This window comes from Oryctolagus cuniculus, chromosome 6, assembly GCF_051225735.1.
Source record: "Oryctolagus cuniculus isolate XC-2025 breed Fujian yellow rabbit chromosome 6, ASM5122573v1, whole genome shotgun sequence".
In the NCBI taxonomy this organism is placed as follows: Eukaryota; Metazoa; Chordata; class Mammalia; order Lagomorpha; family Leporidae; genus Oryctolagus; species Oryctolagus cuniculus.
This window is the reverse complement of record NC_142872.1, coordinates 69,202,666-69,217,664: the sequence shown is the minus strand read 5'-3', so window position 1 is coordinate 69,217,664 and position 14,999 is coordinate 69,202,666. Positions and strand designations below refer to the sequence as shown.

Sequence of the window (14,999 nt, the reverse complement as noted above, 5' to 3'; positions counted from 1 at the left end):
GCCATGCTGGGAGCTGTACCCAGTGTGGTGGTGCTGAAGTGGTGGGGCCTGGTGGGAGGGGGGTCAGGTCCTGGGGGGCTCTGGAGAGTGGGTTTTCGGGAAGTGGTCCCACCTGTATGCTTGGCCCCTTCCCCACATAGTGGCCCCCTGTCCATCTCCCCTCCTGTGGTGTCCTGGCCAGGGCACAGCGCCATGTGGTCTGGGCCCTCTGGTGGCTGCCTAAGCCACAGCTCAGTAAACCTCCTCACTCACACAGTACCCAGCCCCAGGCAGAGGTTCACACCCAGAGCCTGCCTCCCTGGAACCCGTGGCCCCCAGCTCCAACCAGAGGTCCTGCTTCCAGGCCACAGGTGGAAATGCACCACCCAGGAAGGACTGCTGATGGCCAGTGGGGGGCAAGAGACAGCCGGGCAGCTGGGCAAATCTGGAGGGTTGGAGGGGGGAAGGCACCCTCTGCAGGTCGACCTCCAATAAAGACGCCTGCCTGTCACCTGGGCTCCCTTCTCCCTCTCCCTCACCACTCCCCCTTCCCCCATCACGAAGCTCTAGCTGTCTCTGACTTAGGCTTCCTCTTGCACCTGCCCCTCTGGGGCCCTATCCCCAGCAGGGCAGAGCCCCGAGGGCGCTGGAGGCCCCCCACCCCGACACAGGCCCAGGCAGCAGGACAAAACTCACCGTGCCTCTTGGGGGAGCGCGTGAACGTGCCCTTGACCACCTTGCACCGAGTGTTGTCCCCTCCACACACGCCGCACTTGTCCTCTTGCTTGCTGGAGCCGATCACCCCGTCACAGCCCACTTTCTGCAGGGGGAGGGGCAGTGAGTGGCCCACAGGCCCCCTCCTCACCCAGGGGCCCCAGCACCTGTCGCCCCAACTGCCCATGGCCAGGAAAGGAAGCCAGGCTTTGGAGCAAGACAGAGCTCCACGCCTCGCCTGTAGCCAAGCTGTGTGCCATCGCTGGGAAGTGTAACCTGAAAGATAGCACAGCGCAGCCCAAGGGGCCACTGTCCTCAGACGGTGCCAGCAGGGCGCAGCAGGCCCCAGGGGACACCTCTGCTCTGCGGCTGTTCCTGGCCCTGCTCCTTCACATGGCCCTTTCTCAGGGGTGTCCACACAGCATGTGCCAGAGACAGCCCCTCCGGGGCACCCACCCAAGGCTTACTCCCTGTCTGTCTTAGAGGGGGTGCGGACACTTGGGGGCGCTCCTCTGCTCCAGGCCACCTGGTGGAGGTAACAGCACAATAGAGTTGATTTCCCATGATCCTGGCAGTGCCTCTGCCCCAAGTCACAGAAGCTCCCAGGGCGGAGCCCCCGCTTGTCACTGGCTGAAGCTGCTACCCCAGGATGCTTCCATATAGATGCCCGGACTGACCTTTCGGGAGCTCAGCAGGTACAACCTCTCCTTTGGGCTGGGCTGCTCCCACTGACCACCCCAGAGTGCACAATAGCATCACAGATTTCCCTCTTCACCCTGGCTGCCAGGAAGCTCAGAACTAATTCTCCCTTAAAAGTTCTTCTACCCCAACTTGGAGGGACTCACTTCCTCTCTTCTGCATTTTTATTTCTAATGTTGGTCTGACATCGCTGGCAGGAGCCTCTAAACCCTGAAAAGACGAAAAGCAGTTGCCCTGTGAGGGCTGAAGTATGCAATCATTGGTTTTAGGCTTTTTGATGCATTTCTGAAAGTGAGCAGAGTTTAAAGAAATCGGTACAAAAAACATGCTCGTGTTTCTTTGTATGGTTCCAGAGAAAACTGTTATCTATCCCATCCTTGGCAAGTCCCCGACTGTGACAGGTGGGGTTCAGCATCCAGCATCATGCACCTGGTCTCAGGCAGGCAGTGACACCTCGCAGACCAGGCTTCGAAGGCTAGGTCCTCCTAATGGCCGGCAGTGCCTTACCTGGGATCCTAATGCAGCTAACGGTGCAGAGAGCGGCTCAGGTGGGGGACAGCCCCATACGCCCACTGCCCACCATCACCAGGGTCCAGAGGAGGCTGACAGCTCAGGTTCCACTTCTACCTGGTAGAAGACGCCGTGGTGGCCGCAGGTAACTGTCCCATGGGCAGGGGTAGGTAGCTAATGAACATGGCTTCCCCTTTCCTGTCTGAGGCAGTCCTATTACCGAGTTATCAGAGCGGGGCTCAGGTCAGCTCATTTCACCTCCCTGTTGTAGAGCGGTTTTCAGACGGCATATGGAAAGGTGCGTTCTTATGTTCCCAACGCGTGGCCCCTGCTGGCCTCACGGCTGCGTGCTTGTCTTCCGAGCCGCTGCTGTGTGTGCTGAGCAAGGGTGCAGGGCCATGGGGCTCTGTCCCGCTGCATCTTGGCCGTAACCTTCCATGTAGCACTGCAATCTTCACCTTCCTGATGCGTTCTCTTTCCTTTCATTATGACTTTTTAAAGAAGTTTTATTTATTTATTTGAAAGCCAGAGTTACAGAGAGAGGAAGAGATGGAGAGAAAGGTCTTCCAACCACTGGTTCACCCCCAAGTGGCCACAACAGCCAGGGCTGCACCAATCCGAAGCCAGAGCCAGGAGCTTCTTCCGGGTCTCCCACATGGGTACAGGGGCCCAAGGACTTGGGCCATCTTCCACTGCTTTCCCAGGCCATAGCAGAGAGCTCGATCAGAAGTGGAGCAGCCAGGACTCCAACTGGCGTCCATATGGGTTGCCGACACTGCAGGCGGCAGCTTTACCTGCAACGCCACAGTGTCGTTCCCTCATTATGACTTTAATCGCACACCTTTGTGGCGGACAGTGTAGAAATTTGATAGCCAGATGCCATGTGTATTGGTCAGAGTCACTGGGGTTGGAAGATTCCCAGGACCCACTTGGCTATTGCTGTTCTGTTTTTACCAGAGTCTGCTTCTTCTCAGAGAGGAATTTCACATTCACCGGTGCCATCAGAACAGAGACAGTCCGTGTTCTTAATGCTCATCCTTGGTGTGTTTTAAGCCTCTCTTTTCTGTCTCCTTTCTTTTCTATCTTTCACAATATGATCCCATGCACACAGAGATCATGCAAAATTTAGCTACCTGCTTTTATCCCTTCAAAACTCACCATTAGTTAATAGGCTATCTGACCCAGTCTTCTCTTGTTGTCAAGGTCAGGGGTGAAGTTGCAGCCATGTCCCCTGGAGACCGGTGAACTAGTGCAGTTCTCCCCACAGGCAGCTCCCCAGGTTCTGACACCGTCCACAGCTGTTTCTACTAAAGGCGCCCCCTGCTGACGGCCTGCGCTCTTGTTTAGTTTTCCTGGTCCTGTCCTATATCTCCCTACGATTGGTCATCTGAAAATTCTTCCCAGGGGAGCACAAAGCTTGGATATGCAAAGCACCACCCCCAGTCTGAAGCCTGAACACCCCCTTTATCTGACTCCCACACTCCCAGCCTGTTTCTCCTGCCCTCTGCCATGCCAGACCCAGGCACTGACACAGAGTCCGCGCCCCAGAGCTGAAGCCCAGAGTCGGCCGGCGTCATTTCAAGGAGCCAACCGCAGCCGTCAGTCAGCTTTGCCTTGCTTTCCTGGAGGAGACCCCAATACAAGCCGTGGCCCTGGCTCTCCCCTGTCCTCTGCCTCCAGCCCCTCCGCCTGCTTCCCCGCGTGGCCCCATCCCGAGAAAGGTAAGGAATAAATCCCCGCGTCATCACTCAGTCCCCTCCATAGAGTGAGAATGAGGCACCGTCTGCATCCGCTTTTGAAAATTTGGTCTCGCAGGATCGGAGTCTACTGCGGGGGTCAGGACTTTCGGGCAGGTGCAAACTGAACCCAGCCCTCCCCCCTTAGGGAGCTCCTACAAATTCACACTCCCGGGCTGGATCCTAGGCACACTCAGCCTGAGACCCTGGTATGGGGAAGCTGGGTCTGCCTGGCTCCGCCTGTCCTTTCCAACACTTGCTCACGCTGCATGCTCCCAAGATAACCCCGGAGCGGGGTGGGGGGAGGCGGCCCCCAGGAAGTGGAGCCGGGGACGCGGCACTCACCCTGCAGTCCCCGCGCACGCAGAGGCTGAAGGCGTCCTTGTAGGAGCAGCGTGTGCCGTCGTGCACCATGCGCTTCATGGACACCACCTCCCCGGTCTCCTTGGACTCGCAGTACAGGTGACAGCGCTCCTTGGCTGGGAGGCGGAAGGCAGGGCGTCAGCCGGGAGCGCGGGAGCCCCACTCCCATTCCCGCTAGCTACCTGAGTTCATGCGAGGGGAGCCCTCCCGCAAGGAGGGAACCCCAGGAGGCTTTTCTTAGGAGACCCCCTCCTCCCTGCCACCCTGGGCGCATCCTGCACTCCAGGGCGGGTGACGGCCACCAACTTCCTAGCTTTGTCCCCTGGACAGGCGCCTTTGGTCCTGGTGCCCTGCCCTGGACTGAGGGAGCGCTCCTTCCCTGCGGTGGGCCGACCTCCAGCCCTGAACTGGCAAGGAGAGCAACGACCGGAAGTGGTAGCGCAGGCGCACACCTGCCTCCTCCCCTGCCCAGCACTTGGGGAGAAGCAGACACTACTCCAAGTTCCATCCCCCAGGCCAGGGACTGAAATGGAATGTCACGTCTGATGTCTTCCCTAGACAGGAACCTCTGCTCCAGCCGTCTCTGCTAACAGAGACGTCTACAAACGATGGGTTCCCGGAGGGATCCCGGAGTCCGTGGATCCTCGCAGCCCACGCGACAGCCGCACAAGCCTTGTCGCGGCTGAAGCTGCTTTGAACGCGTCTTTCTGACACCCGCAACTCAGAGTCCTGCCTAACAGGGGCCTTTGGCCGGGTCAGCTCCGCCTCATCCCTGGCTGACCTAGCACTGCAACCCTGGGCTCATCCACCAGTGGCGATGGCGGACGCCAGCGCCTGTCCCCAGCCATTACAGGCCCTGCAGGATATCCTGGCTCCTTTTTTTCGCAGCCCTGTCGCCTTCCCTCACCCCCACACAGCCCTCCAGGCCCTTGTGCTGAACCCCGCCGCCCCCAGCCTCACCATCCCGGTGCTCGTGGGGTAGCCAGTGGTGCTGGCCGTCACCGTGCTCAAAGTACATGTCCCACTGGCGGCACTGCTCCTCGCGGAAGTCGGCCAGGGAATCAGGGCAGTCCTGGGGGTTGCACAGCTGGAAGTCGTAGGCAAGGCCTGAGCAGGTGCGGCCGCCGTTGGCCGGGCTGAGGGAGAAAGCAAAGGCTGTGCTGCTGGGAGCCACGTGGCCTAGCCCTGGCTGTTGCCGGCATTTGGGCGGTGAACCAGCAAATGGGAGATCCCTCTCTCTCTGCCTGCCTGCCTGCCTTTCAAACAAATATTAACTCAAGGGCCTCCTTCCAGCCTGGGCTCCTGCAGAGGAGGGCAGCCTGGGGCCTCCAGACAGGAAGGAGTGAGCAGGGGCAGGGGAGCCACACCAGCCCTGAGACCCCCTCCCGCATCCCGCTAGGCCGAGAGGAACTTGACCTCTGCTATGCTTTGGTCCCCAAGCTCTTGTTGGGATTTCACCTGAAGTCGTAAATTCAGTGGGGTGGAAACTTCTTGCAGTTACGGTTTTAGAAGCAGGGCTCAGTGGGTTGGGGGTGATGAGCCCTCTGAAAGAGGCTTGGGGCAGGGCCTCTCCGCTTCCCGGCTTGCCAAGGGTACCCTCCTCTACCCCCTACTGCCGTCTCCTGCCCTCACTGGATGCCAAACCAGTGGGGCGCCCCACGCTGGGGTTTCAACCTCCAGACGGTGAGTTAGCCAATAGACCTTTTCTCTTTATAAAATGAGCAGCCCCAGGAACACAGGTGTACTAATGAACAGCCAACTGCCAGAGCCCCTGTCCCCAGCAGTGACTGCCCACCGCCGGCTCAGAGCCTGATCTGAGAATATTGTGACCCAAGTGAGAGAACAGGGGAACTGCTGCAGAGGGCGGAGCCTCTCTGGACGTGCCGGCCCCCAGCCTGTGTCCACCACAGCTGCATTTACGGTGCTCAGCTTAGAAGATGGAATTCTGTTTTATTTTATGTGAGACTCCTGAATTTTAATATTTTTATATAAACTGGTCTTTAAACACTAGACAGGTGAAAGAGAGAGAGAGAGAAAGAAAAAGACAAGAAATAAAGAAAGCAGGGAGGAAGGAAGGAATGTAGGTGGGTTGTGCCTGTGATGCCAACATCCCATATGGGTGCCAGCTCATGTCCCTGCTGCTCCAATTCCAATCCACCTCTCTGCTAATGCACCTGGGAAATCAGAGGAAGATGGCTCAAGTCCTTGGGCCCCTGCCACCCGCATGAGAGACCTGGATGAAGCTCCTGGCTTCATTGCAGCCATTTGGGGAGTGAACTAGTGGTTGGAGGATTTTCTCTGTTTCTCCCTCTCTCTCTGTAACTCTGCCTTTCAAATAAATAAATAAATCTTAAAAAAAAAAAAAAGAAAGAAAGAAAGAAGGAAGGAAGGCAAGCAAGCCCCTTGTGTCTGCATAGCCACAGACCCTGCAGGCCAGGTGTAGTGGTGGTGGTGGGAAGGGCCTGCCTGGAGAAGCAGGGGGCGGGGCTGGGGGACAGCTCCTAGGCTGATTCTTGGCTGGGTAGCAGGGATTGGGAGGGAGTCCGGACCCTGCCTCTCATTTGACTTCAAACAAGAGGGAGCTGAGAGAGCCCCCTCTCCATCCCTGTGCCCCCCACATCTGTCCACCTGCTCTCTTCCACCGCCGAGGACAGAGTGGGCCAGTGCACAGGCCGGGCACTGCAGCCCCAGGCTGATGGGTCAGGAGCGCGGGTTTCCAGGCCGTGTGGCAGGATCTGCACCCTCTCCTCTGATTCTTAGTCTCCCTCTGGGTATGGAGGGGAGAAGCCTGCCCTTCCTGCTCTGGCCCACAGGGTGGGGCTGGCTCCTGAGGGGTTTCTGGGCACCTCAGCTGTCGCTGGGGTGACACCAGGGCCAACTCACTGTGGGTTGTCGCACTGCCGGGTCCTGAACTTCACGCCCGTGCCACAGGTGCGCGAGCAGGAGCCGAATGGAGTCCAGGCGCCCCAGTTGCCGTCCCGTTTGAGGATGTCGGGCGTTAGCCAGATGCAGTGTCCTTTAAAGCAATGCTGAAAGACAGAGCCGTGCCCTTGTCCCGCCACTCACAGGCAGCAGGCTCTCAAACACCCCCACCCCGGCCTGTCAGCCCGCGAGGCCGGTGACACCTGCCCCAAGCCAGGGCACTGGGGGTCACGTTGCAGAGGAAAACCTGGTCATGTTACTTGCTGGGCACTGGCAGCCCTCCCTGTCCTGAGGCCAAGGGGAGGGGCTCGGGCAGCAGAAGGCGCCCAGGTAGTGCCCACCCCGACCATCCCTCAGCTCTGACCCCACCCCTTGGCACCAGCCCACTCCGCACTCTGTCGGCAAGATGGAGGCCGCCCGTGTGCCCATGTGAGCAGAGACACCAGCGCGTCCCACTGTAACTCCAGAGACACAAGGACCTCATTAAGTAAAAAGGACAGGTGACAGCGACAGCAAACCCGGGGGATGAATGGAGAATAACAGTGCTGTGTGGGAACCCAGCTGTGCGGCTGCGATCTGACCGACGCTCCCCCGGAGGGAGGGCAGGCATTGACATGGCCCGGGACCCACTGGGGCAGAGGACTGCGAAATCAAACCTACAAAGTTAAGGATCAAAGGGATTGTTGGCTTAGGACAATAAAAACCCCTCTGCCCCCAAAACCAACAAGCACAAACAACCAAGGCCAGAGAACAGTGTGTTTAAATTAACTGACGACTTTTTCTCCAGTTCTGCCTTCAAATGATGTTTCTGTACTTTTGTTTTCCGCAGAGAGCGAAGAAGCCAGAGCTGCTATTTTCATCCTCACTGTCACACTCTTCAGCACCGCCACTGAACCCAAAAGAGGCTCCAGACAATAGGTGAATGAATGGCCAGGGCCTTGTTCCAATAAAACTTTATTTACACAAGCGGTCAGCAAATGGCAACTTCTAAAACGGAACTTCTGAAACGGAAGTGTAAGGAGGCAAGCTGGCCCCGTTCCTCAGGGACACAACCGTTTAGCTGGGGAAGATTCCCCTTTAAAAAACAGCAGCCATTTACGGCCAATGGAAAGTATCCTAAAATCAGTGCAACAGAGAGAGAGGAAACAAGGGAAGTGTGGCCTCTGAGCCTCAACCCTCTCCCAATCCTTCCACAGCTCAGTGCGACAGGTGCTTCACTGTCAAGAAGACGGGGCTCCCCACGCCCCCAGCTCCTGGGCTAGGGCTACTGTTTCACACCAGGGAATACAGGGCACCTGATCCTCTCTCCCTCCCAACTCTGTGCTGTGGAAAGGCTACGCCAGGAAGGGTGGCCAGGAGGACCAGTGCCCCCTTCCCCCAGCCCCCCCACCAAGAGTAGTGGCCCTGATAGCCCCTCCCCTAGCCTGCGTGTGAGAGGAGCTTCCATGCTGAAGGGAGAAGAGGCTACTATTTCCAGCCAGGACTGTGCTGGGCCGGGAACAACCCTGGGAGAAGCAGGCCACTGTCCTTGCTACGGCACCAGTGCTTTGGTGCAGTAGCCTGCTCATGGAGAGAAGCGGAACACAGCACCCCACAGCTTCTCTAAAGGGATTTGCTTTGGAAACAGCCCAGGGAAATTCATGACTAAGACAGGTCAAAAACAACAGAGGGACTCAGCCTTGTGGCACAGGAGGGTAAAGCCACCGCTTGCAACACTGGCGTCTCAACTGCTCTACCTCTGAGATCCAGCTCCCTGCTAATGTGCCTGGGAAGGTGGCGGATGGTGGCCCAAGTGCTTGGGTCCTTGCCCCAAGTGGGAGACCAAGAGGGAGTTCTTTGCTCCTGGTTTCAGCCTGGCCCAGTCCCAGCTATTGCGGTCACTTGAGGAGTGCACAAGCAGATGGAGTCTCTCTCGTCTCTCTCTCTCTCTCTCTCTCTCTCTCTCTCTCTCTCTCTCTCCTTTCTCTGATACTCTGCCGTTCAAATAAATACATGAATGAATAAATAAGTCCCTTTAGAAAAGCAATAGAGACCTTAGTATTGAGCACTAAGAGACCTTTTAGTTCCATGACACCAACAGCAGCAAGTCAAACGGAAAACCAGTTAGAAGCTACAGACAGAACCAGGGGCAAAGATGACATAGTCTCCTCCTGGGGTCCGAGGAAGCCTCAGAGATGGCAGCACCCTGCCCCCACAAAGGGCCCAGAGTTACCTGGATCTTACCACAGATAAGGAGAACCTCAGGGCATTAACACAGGGTACAGCCTGTCAGCTGGTGACAGTGATCAGTTTAACAACTGGGTGTGACAGCAATAGAGGCAGGAAGGCCTTAAGCTTAATGGGGAGATCAAAGAAAGCCTGGTTAATCCCACTGTGGGTTTGGGGTGTGGCGGTGGGGGTGGGGGTGTGGACCCTGGCCACGAGGACTGCTTGTATGCCAGGGCTATGGCCACGAGGACTGCTTGTATGCCAGGGCTATGCCCCCTGAGGGGCTGGGTCAACAGCTGCACACCGCAGGGGAAGCAAACGTCGCAAAAACAATCCACCTGGCTTACTAAAACAAGCCATCAGCAGGGCCCGGGAGTCCATGGGCAGAGCTGCCTCAGCGTGTCACCTACAGAACAACGGCTTTCAGCAGGAAACTCCGGGAGGTGAAAAGAAACAGCACAGTGGACTCACGCCCAGGAAACTGAGCCTGGGATAGCAACAACCTTTAAGGAGGTCCAGTTGTTGGACTTAGAAAAAAAAAAAAAAAAAGCAGCAGCAGCATCTTCAAAACAGCTACTACAAGTATGTTTAAAAAACAAAAGTAAGCCATGTCTAAAACAAGAAAGGAGTGTATAAGATCAGTGTCTCACCAAACAGCAAATACCAGTAAATAAACATTATGGAAAGATCATCAAAAATACCAGACACAATTCTGGAGTTGAAGAGCACAATAACGCAGATGATAAATTCACTAGGAGGCTCATGGGTAGGTGTGCGCATCCTCCCACAGTGGGAGGAAGGCCCGGGCATGGAGGCTCATGGGCAGGTGTGGCCCGGCGCATCTTACCGTGGCAGAAGGGATGCCCCGGCGCAGAGGCTCATGGGCAGGTGTGAGCCATTGGACGAGGGTTCTGGGAGCCTGGCACCACATACTTCCCCGGTGGAAGGGAGGCCCAGGCGCAAAGGGGGCCCCACCTGCGCCCTCTGGCTCCCACCTCTTGACGCTGCTGCACTAAGGGGGCAGTTTCAAGGTAAATTTTGGAGGGGACACAGCACCCCACAACCAGGAACAGGACAAGCACGTCTCCTCGTGCCACTTCCACCCAGGACAATCGGGCAAGAAAAAGAAACCTTTGTCCTAGAGAGGAGGAAAGGAGCCCTCGTCACGTGTAGATCTACATGGGATCACAGGGAGTCTGCTGAACACCATGGGAGCAAACGGACAAACTCAGCGAGGTCATGAGACACAGGATCAGTGTACAAAAATCAAGTGCATTTCTACAAACTGGCAACACGTGATTTGAAAATGGAATTTGAAAACTGTTCCAGGGGCCAGCATTGTGATGTAGGGAGTTAAGCTGCCACCTTCCATGCTGGCATCCCATATGGGAGTGCTGGTTCAAGTCCCAGCTGCTCTTCTTCATTTCTACCTCCCTGCTAATGCACTTGGGAAGGCAGTGGAGGTTGGTTAAGTGCTTGGGTCCCTGCCACCCACATGGGAGACCCAGATGAAGCTCCAGACTCCTGGCTTTCGTCTGGCCCAGCCCCAGCTATTATGGCCATTTGGGGAGTGAACCAGTGGATAGTTGATATGTCTGTCTGTCTGTCTGTCTCTCTCTCTCTCTTACTCTGCCTTTCAAATAAATAATCTTTTTTTTTTTTTAAATTCCATCTACAATAGCATCAAAAAGAGAAAAAACCCTTAGGAACAAAATTATCAAAAGAAATGCAAAGCTTGTCCACAGAAAATTACAAAATATCATTGAAAGCTATTAAAAATCTAAGTAAACGGGAAGATATTTCTTGTCCATGGGTCAGACTGTTAAGATGGCAACATCTGTGATTTGCTGAAATTGAGAAACTGCTCACAAAATTTCCCCTGGGAAAGCAAGGGACCCGGAATAGATGAAACAGTACTGGAAAGGAACTGCACATTTCCCCACTTCAACGCTCCCTCCAAAACCCCCGAGGCAGGCGTGCAGCTTAGCAGGCCCACATCCCACACAGGGTGCCTGAGTCTGAGGCTCTGGTCCTGATTCCAGCTTCTTGCTAATGTGCACCCCAGGAGGCAGCAGCTGATGGCTCATATACTTGGTTCCCTGACACCCACGTGGGAGACTCGGGTTGAGTTCCAGGCTCTTGGCTTCAACCTGGCCCAGTCCCAGCTGCTGCTGGCATTTGAAGAGTGAGCCAGTAAGTGGGAGATCTCTGTCTCTCTGTTTCTGTCTGCATCTTTCAAATAAATAAATTTAAGAAATTTTGTTAAACCTACCATACTCCTGATAGTATGGTTCAGATACAAGGACAGCTCAATCTGTCAGTGGAATGGGGTGTAGAGTTCAGAACCGAACCTTTGCATTTGGTCAGCTGATGTCTGACAAGGGTGTCAAGACGATTCAAGGTAAACAAATTAGTCTTTCAACAAACAGCGCTGAGACCAGACGTTCACACGCAAAACAACGAAGGGGGACTCATAAAATGGATCACGACTTCAATATGACAGCTGAGACTCAGAATAAGACACAGGCGTAATCTTCTTAAATGGTTTCTTATGTACCTCATCTAACGCACACATGATACAAGTACACACAGATGAACTTCTCATTCAAAAGACCTTCATCAAAATTAAAAACACTTGTGCCTCAAATGATGCCATCAAGAAAGTAAAAAGCTGATCTACAGAATTCAAAAAATATTTGCAAATTATATATTTGATAAGTATAAGGGATTATAAAGGACTCTTCCATATAAAGGACAGAGAGAGACAAATACTGCTTTTGTTCCCCTTGATATGTGGGAACTAAAATTAAAACAAAAACAAAAAAAGAAAGAAATGTCTGTGTGTATCAGTATTGCTGCAAATATAGTTTTACCAAAGTTTGTTTCATGCCTTTGTCAAACCAATGGTCAAGAATGCTACACTAGGGGCTGGCACTGTGGCGTAGTGGGTTAAGCCGCCGCCTGCAGCGCTGACATCCCATATGGGCAGGAGTTCAAGACCCGGCTGCTCCACTTGAAATCCAGCTCTCTGCTATGGCCTGGGAAAGCAGTGGAAGATGGCCCAGGTCCTTGGGCCCCTGCACCTGCGTTGGAGACCCAGAAGAAGCTGCTGGCTCTTGGCTTCAGATGGGCGCAGCTCCAGCCGTTGTGGCCAATTGGGGAGTGAAGACCTCTCTCTCTCTCTCTCTCTCTCTCTCTCTCATTCTCTCTGTAACTCTTTCAAATAAATAAATAAATCTTTAAAAAATGCTATATTACTATAGTTTTGATTAACTGTGATTACTTTAAAAATGTACTGTGTATGGGGGGAAATGGCCGTTTCCCCTTCACTTATTGTTTATACCCGTTGCTTATATGCCCACTAAATGAGGATCTTTTTTGTGCTTTTTACTTGTTAAACTTCTCATCTGGTGAAGAATTAAGCCTTTTTACTATAATGTAAATTTAAGATATGCTATCTCAAAACCTAAAAAATAAAAAAAGAAAGGGATGGAGAAAGCGGGAGCGTAGGAGGGAGAAGGGAGAGTGGAAGGGAATATCATTACATTCTTAGAATTATATCTATAAACTACATTGAATCTGTTAAAAAACTAATTAAAATAAAAGACACTAAAATATATAAAGGTCTCTTACAACTCAGTAACAAAAGGATAAATGACTCAATTTAAAAATAAGCAGAGGAAGGCTGGTATCATGGTATTGTGGGTAAGGCTGCTGCTTGCAACATCAGCAGCCCATATGGGCGCCGGTTCGAGTCCTGGCCGCTCTACTTCTGATCTAGCTCCCTGCTAATGGCCTGAGAAAAGCAGCAGAGGATGGCCCAAGTGTTTGGGTCCCTGCCATCCATGTGTGAGACCTGGAAGAAGCTCCTGGCTCCTGGCTTCAGCCTGGTCCAGCCCTGGCCATTGTGGGCATCTGGGAAGTGAACCAGTGGATGGAAGATTCTCTCTCTCTCTAACTCTTTCAAAATAAGTAAATAAATCTTTAGGAAAAGAAATAAGCAATAGATCTGAACAGACATTTGTCCTCCAAGAAAACTGTCATTAAGCAGATGAAAAGGTGTTCAATGCGGTGGGAAATTAGGAAAAACATATCAAAACCCCAGGGAGGTAATACTTCACACCCCAGGAGGAACGCACAAAAAGCAAAGCCCTCAGCCAGTGCGTGTGGTAAACAGGTGTGCTCCTTTGGAAAAAGTCCAGTCCTTTCCCCAAAGTGGCAAACACAGAGTTAAAAGCAAACCCAAGGATCCCACCTCTAGCGAACTGTCCAAGAAAAATGACAAATCCGCGCAATAATCTGCACAAGAATCTTCACGCAGCATTTCTCTTAATGGCTGGAAAGTGGAAACAAGTGGAATGTTCATCCAATAATAAGTGGGCAGACAACTAGGATTCACTGTTACCCGGCAGTCAGTAGGCCTGAGAGCTGACACCTGCCACAACATGGGCGAACCTGCAACTGTTATGCCCATAACACTAGAAGTCAGTCACCGGAAATCACACGTTCTATGACTCCACCTATATGAAACGTCCAGAGTAGCAAAATCTCAAAGACAGAAAAGCAGACGAGTGGCTGCCTGGGTCAGATGGATTGAGGGGGCTGCTAGTGAGTGCCTGGCTTCTCTATGTCCTACAATCGATTGCTTGCTGTGATGGTTGCACAAGTCTGTATACACTGAGAATCGCAGAGCTGTTCTACTGAAACGGGGAACCTCAGCTGGGCAGCACATTTCTGAAGCCGTCTGGATGTAAACAAACAGGCCGTGGGTGGAATCGGCCTTCGGACTGCAGGTTGCCAGCCCTTGTCCAGCATGCCGAAGGCAGCAGTTTTCTTTTCTTCAGTATTTATGATTTAAATAAGCCAGCGGTGCTGTCACCGGAAGTTAGGACAGGCAAGGGTGGACACAAGGCTCTGTCCTGGCCGTGGCTCCCAGGGCATTTCCTGCCTTTTTGGTCAGAGCCTGACTTTCAAACGCTCTTCGATTAGCAGCAGTGCCTGAGGCTGCCAGTGTCCTTACTTTAGGAATGTCACGGTGTCTTGGCTGCTGTCAACATTTCACGTCCAATTAGAAGGAAGGTGAAATGCGTGGCCAATTCGCTCATCATCTTAACTGCCCTTCGGCCCCTGGCTGCCCCAAGAACCTGCCCATTACCTCTCTGAAGTACGACTCTTCCCCCCAACCAACGACTGCCCTTGGTTTGATCCAAAATGGGGCAGGCTGCTGTTAAAATTTACTTTTTGAAGGCAGAGTTATTTTTCTTTTTTTAAAAAAAAGATTTATTTTATTTGTTTGAAAGGCAGAATGACAGATACATAGGGGAGGAGGGGGAGAAAGAGAGATAGAGATAGATAGATATATAGAGAGACAGATCTTCCAACCACTGACTGTCTCTCCAAATGGCCTCAACAGCTGGAGCTGGGTCATGCTAAAGCCAGGAGCCTGGAGCTCCAACCAGGTCTCCCCCATACAGGGGTGGCAAAGATTTCTAGGAGCTACTCTCATACCCAGGCATGCACGATAATTTAACCACACACATATGAGAATGAAGATCATGTACATAAACCACTAAATCCAAGTTCTCTGTGGCCAAGCTACAAAATACTCAGCCAACAGGACAAGGCCCCGCAGGGGGAGACCAGCATGAAGAGTGGTGAGCTCCTTTGCCTGTGCTGAAAATGCATCACGTTTGCAAACTGCCTGACAACACGTGCTGTGGAGACACCTTGCTGTGCCCCTCCTCAGAGCCTTGAAAGGTTCACGCAAGGGGGACACCCCAACACTGAAGCTGCTCCCCTCGCATGACCTTCGCTGGCTCCCACTGCTGGGGACGAGGGGGCTTCAAAGCCCTGTGTGGCCGACCTCTG

General features: G+C 53.5%; 1 protein-coding gene across 2 annotated transcripts in view; it reads right to left on the bottom strand.

Annotated features, from left to right (window-relative positions):
• ADAMTS2 (ADAM metallopeptidase with thrombospondin type 1 motif 2) overlaps window positions 1-14,999 on the bottom strand; it is a 225,565-nt gene that overhangs the window by 15,703 nt on the left and 194,863 nt on the right. For both annotated transcript variants that reach the window (XM_051833769.3, XM_051833770.3), the window contains exons 11-14: window positions 6,885-7,030; window positions 4,962-5,137; window positions 3,984-4,117; window positions 676-799 (exon numbers count right to left, since the gene is read on the bottom strand). In XM_051833769.3, the coding sequence (XP_051689729.3) occupies window positions 676-799; window positions 3,984-4,117; window positions 4,962-5,137; window positions 6,885-7,030 (580 nt within the window). The remainder of the gene's footprint in view (window positions 1-675; window positions 800-3,983; window positions 4,118-4,961; window positions 5,138-6,884; window positions 7,031-14,999) is intronic.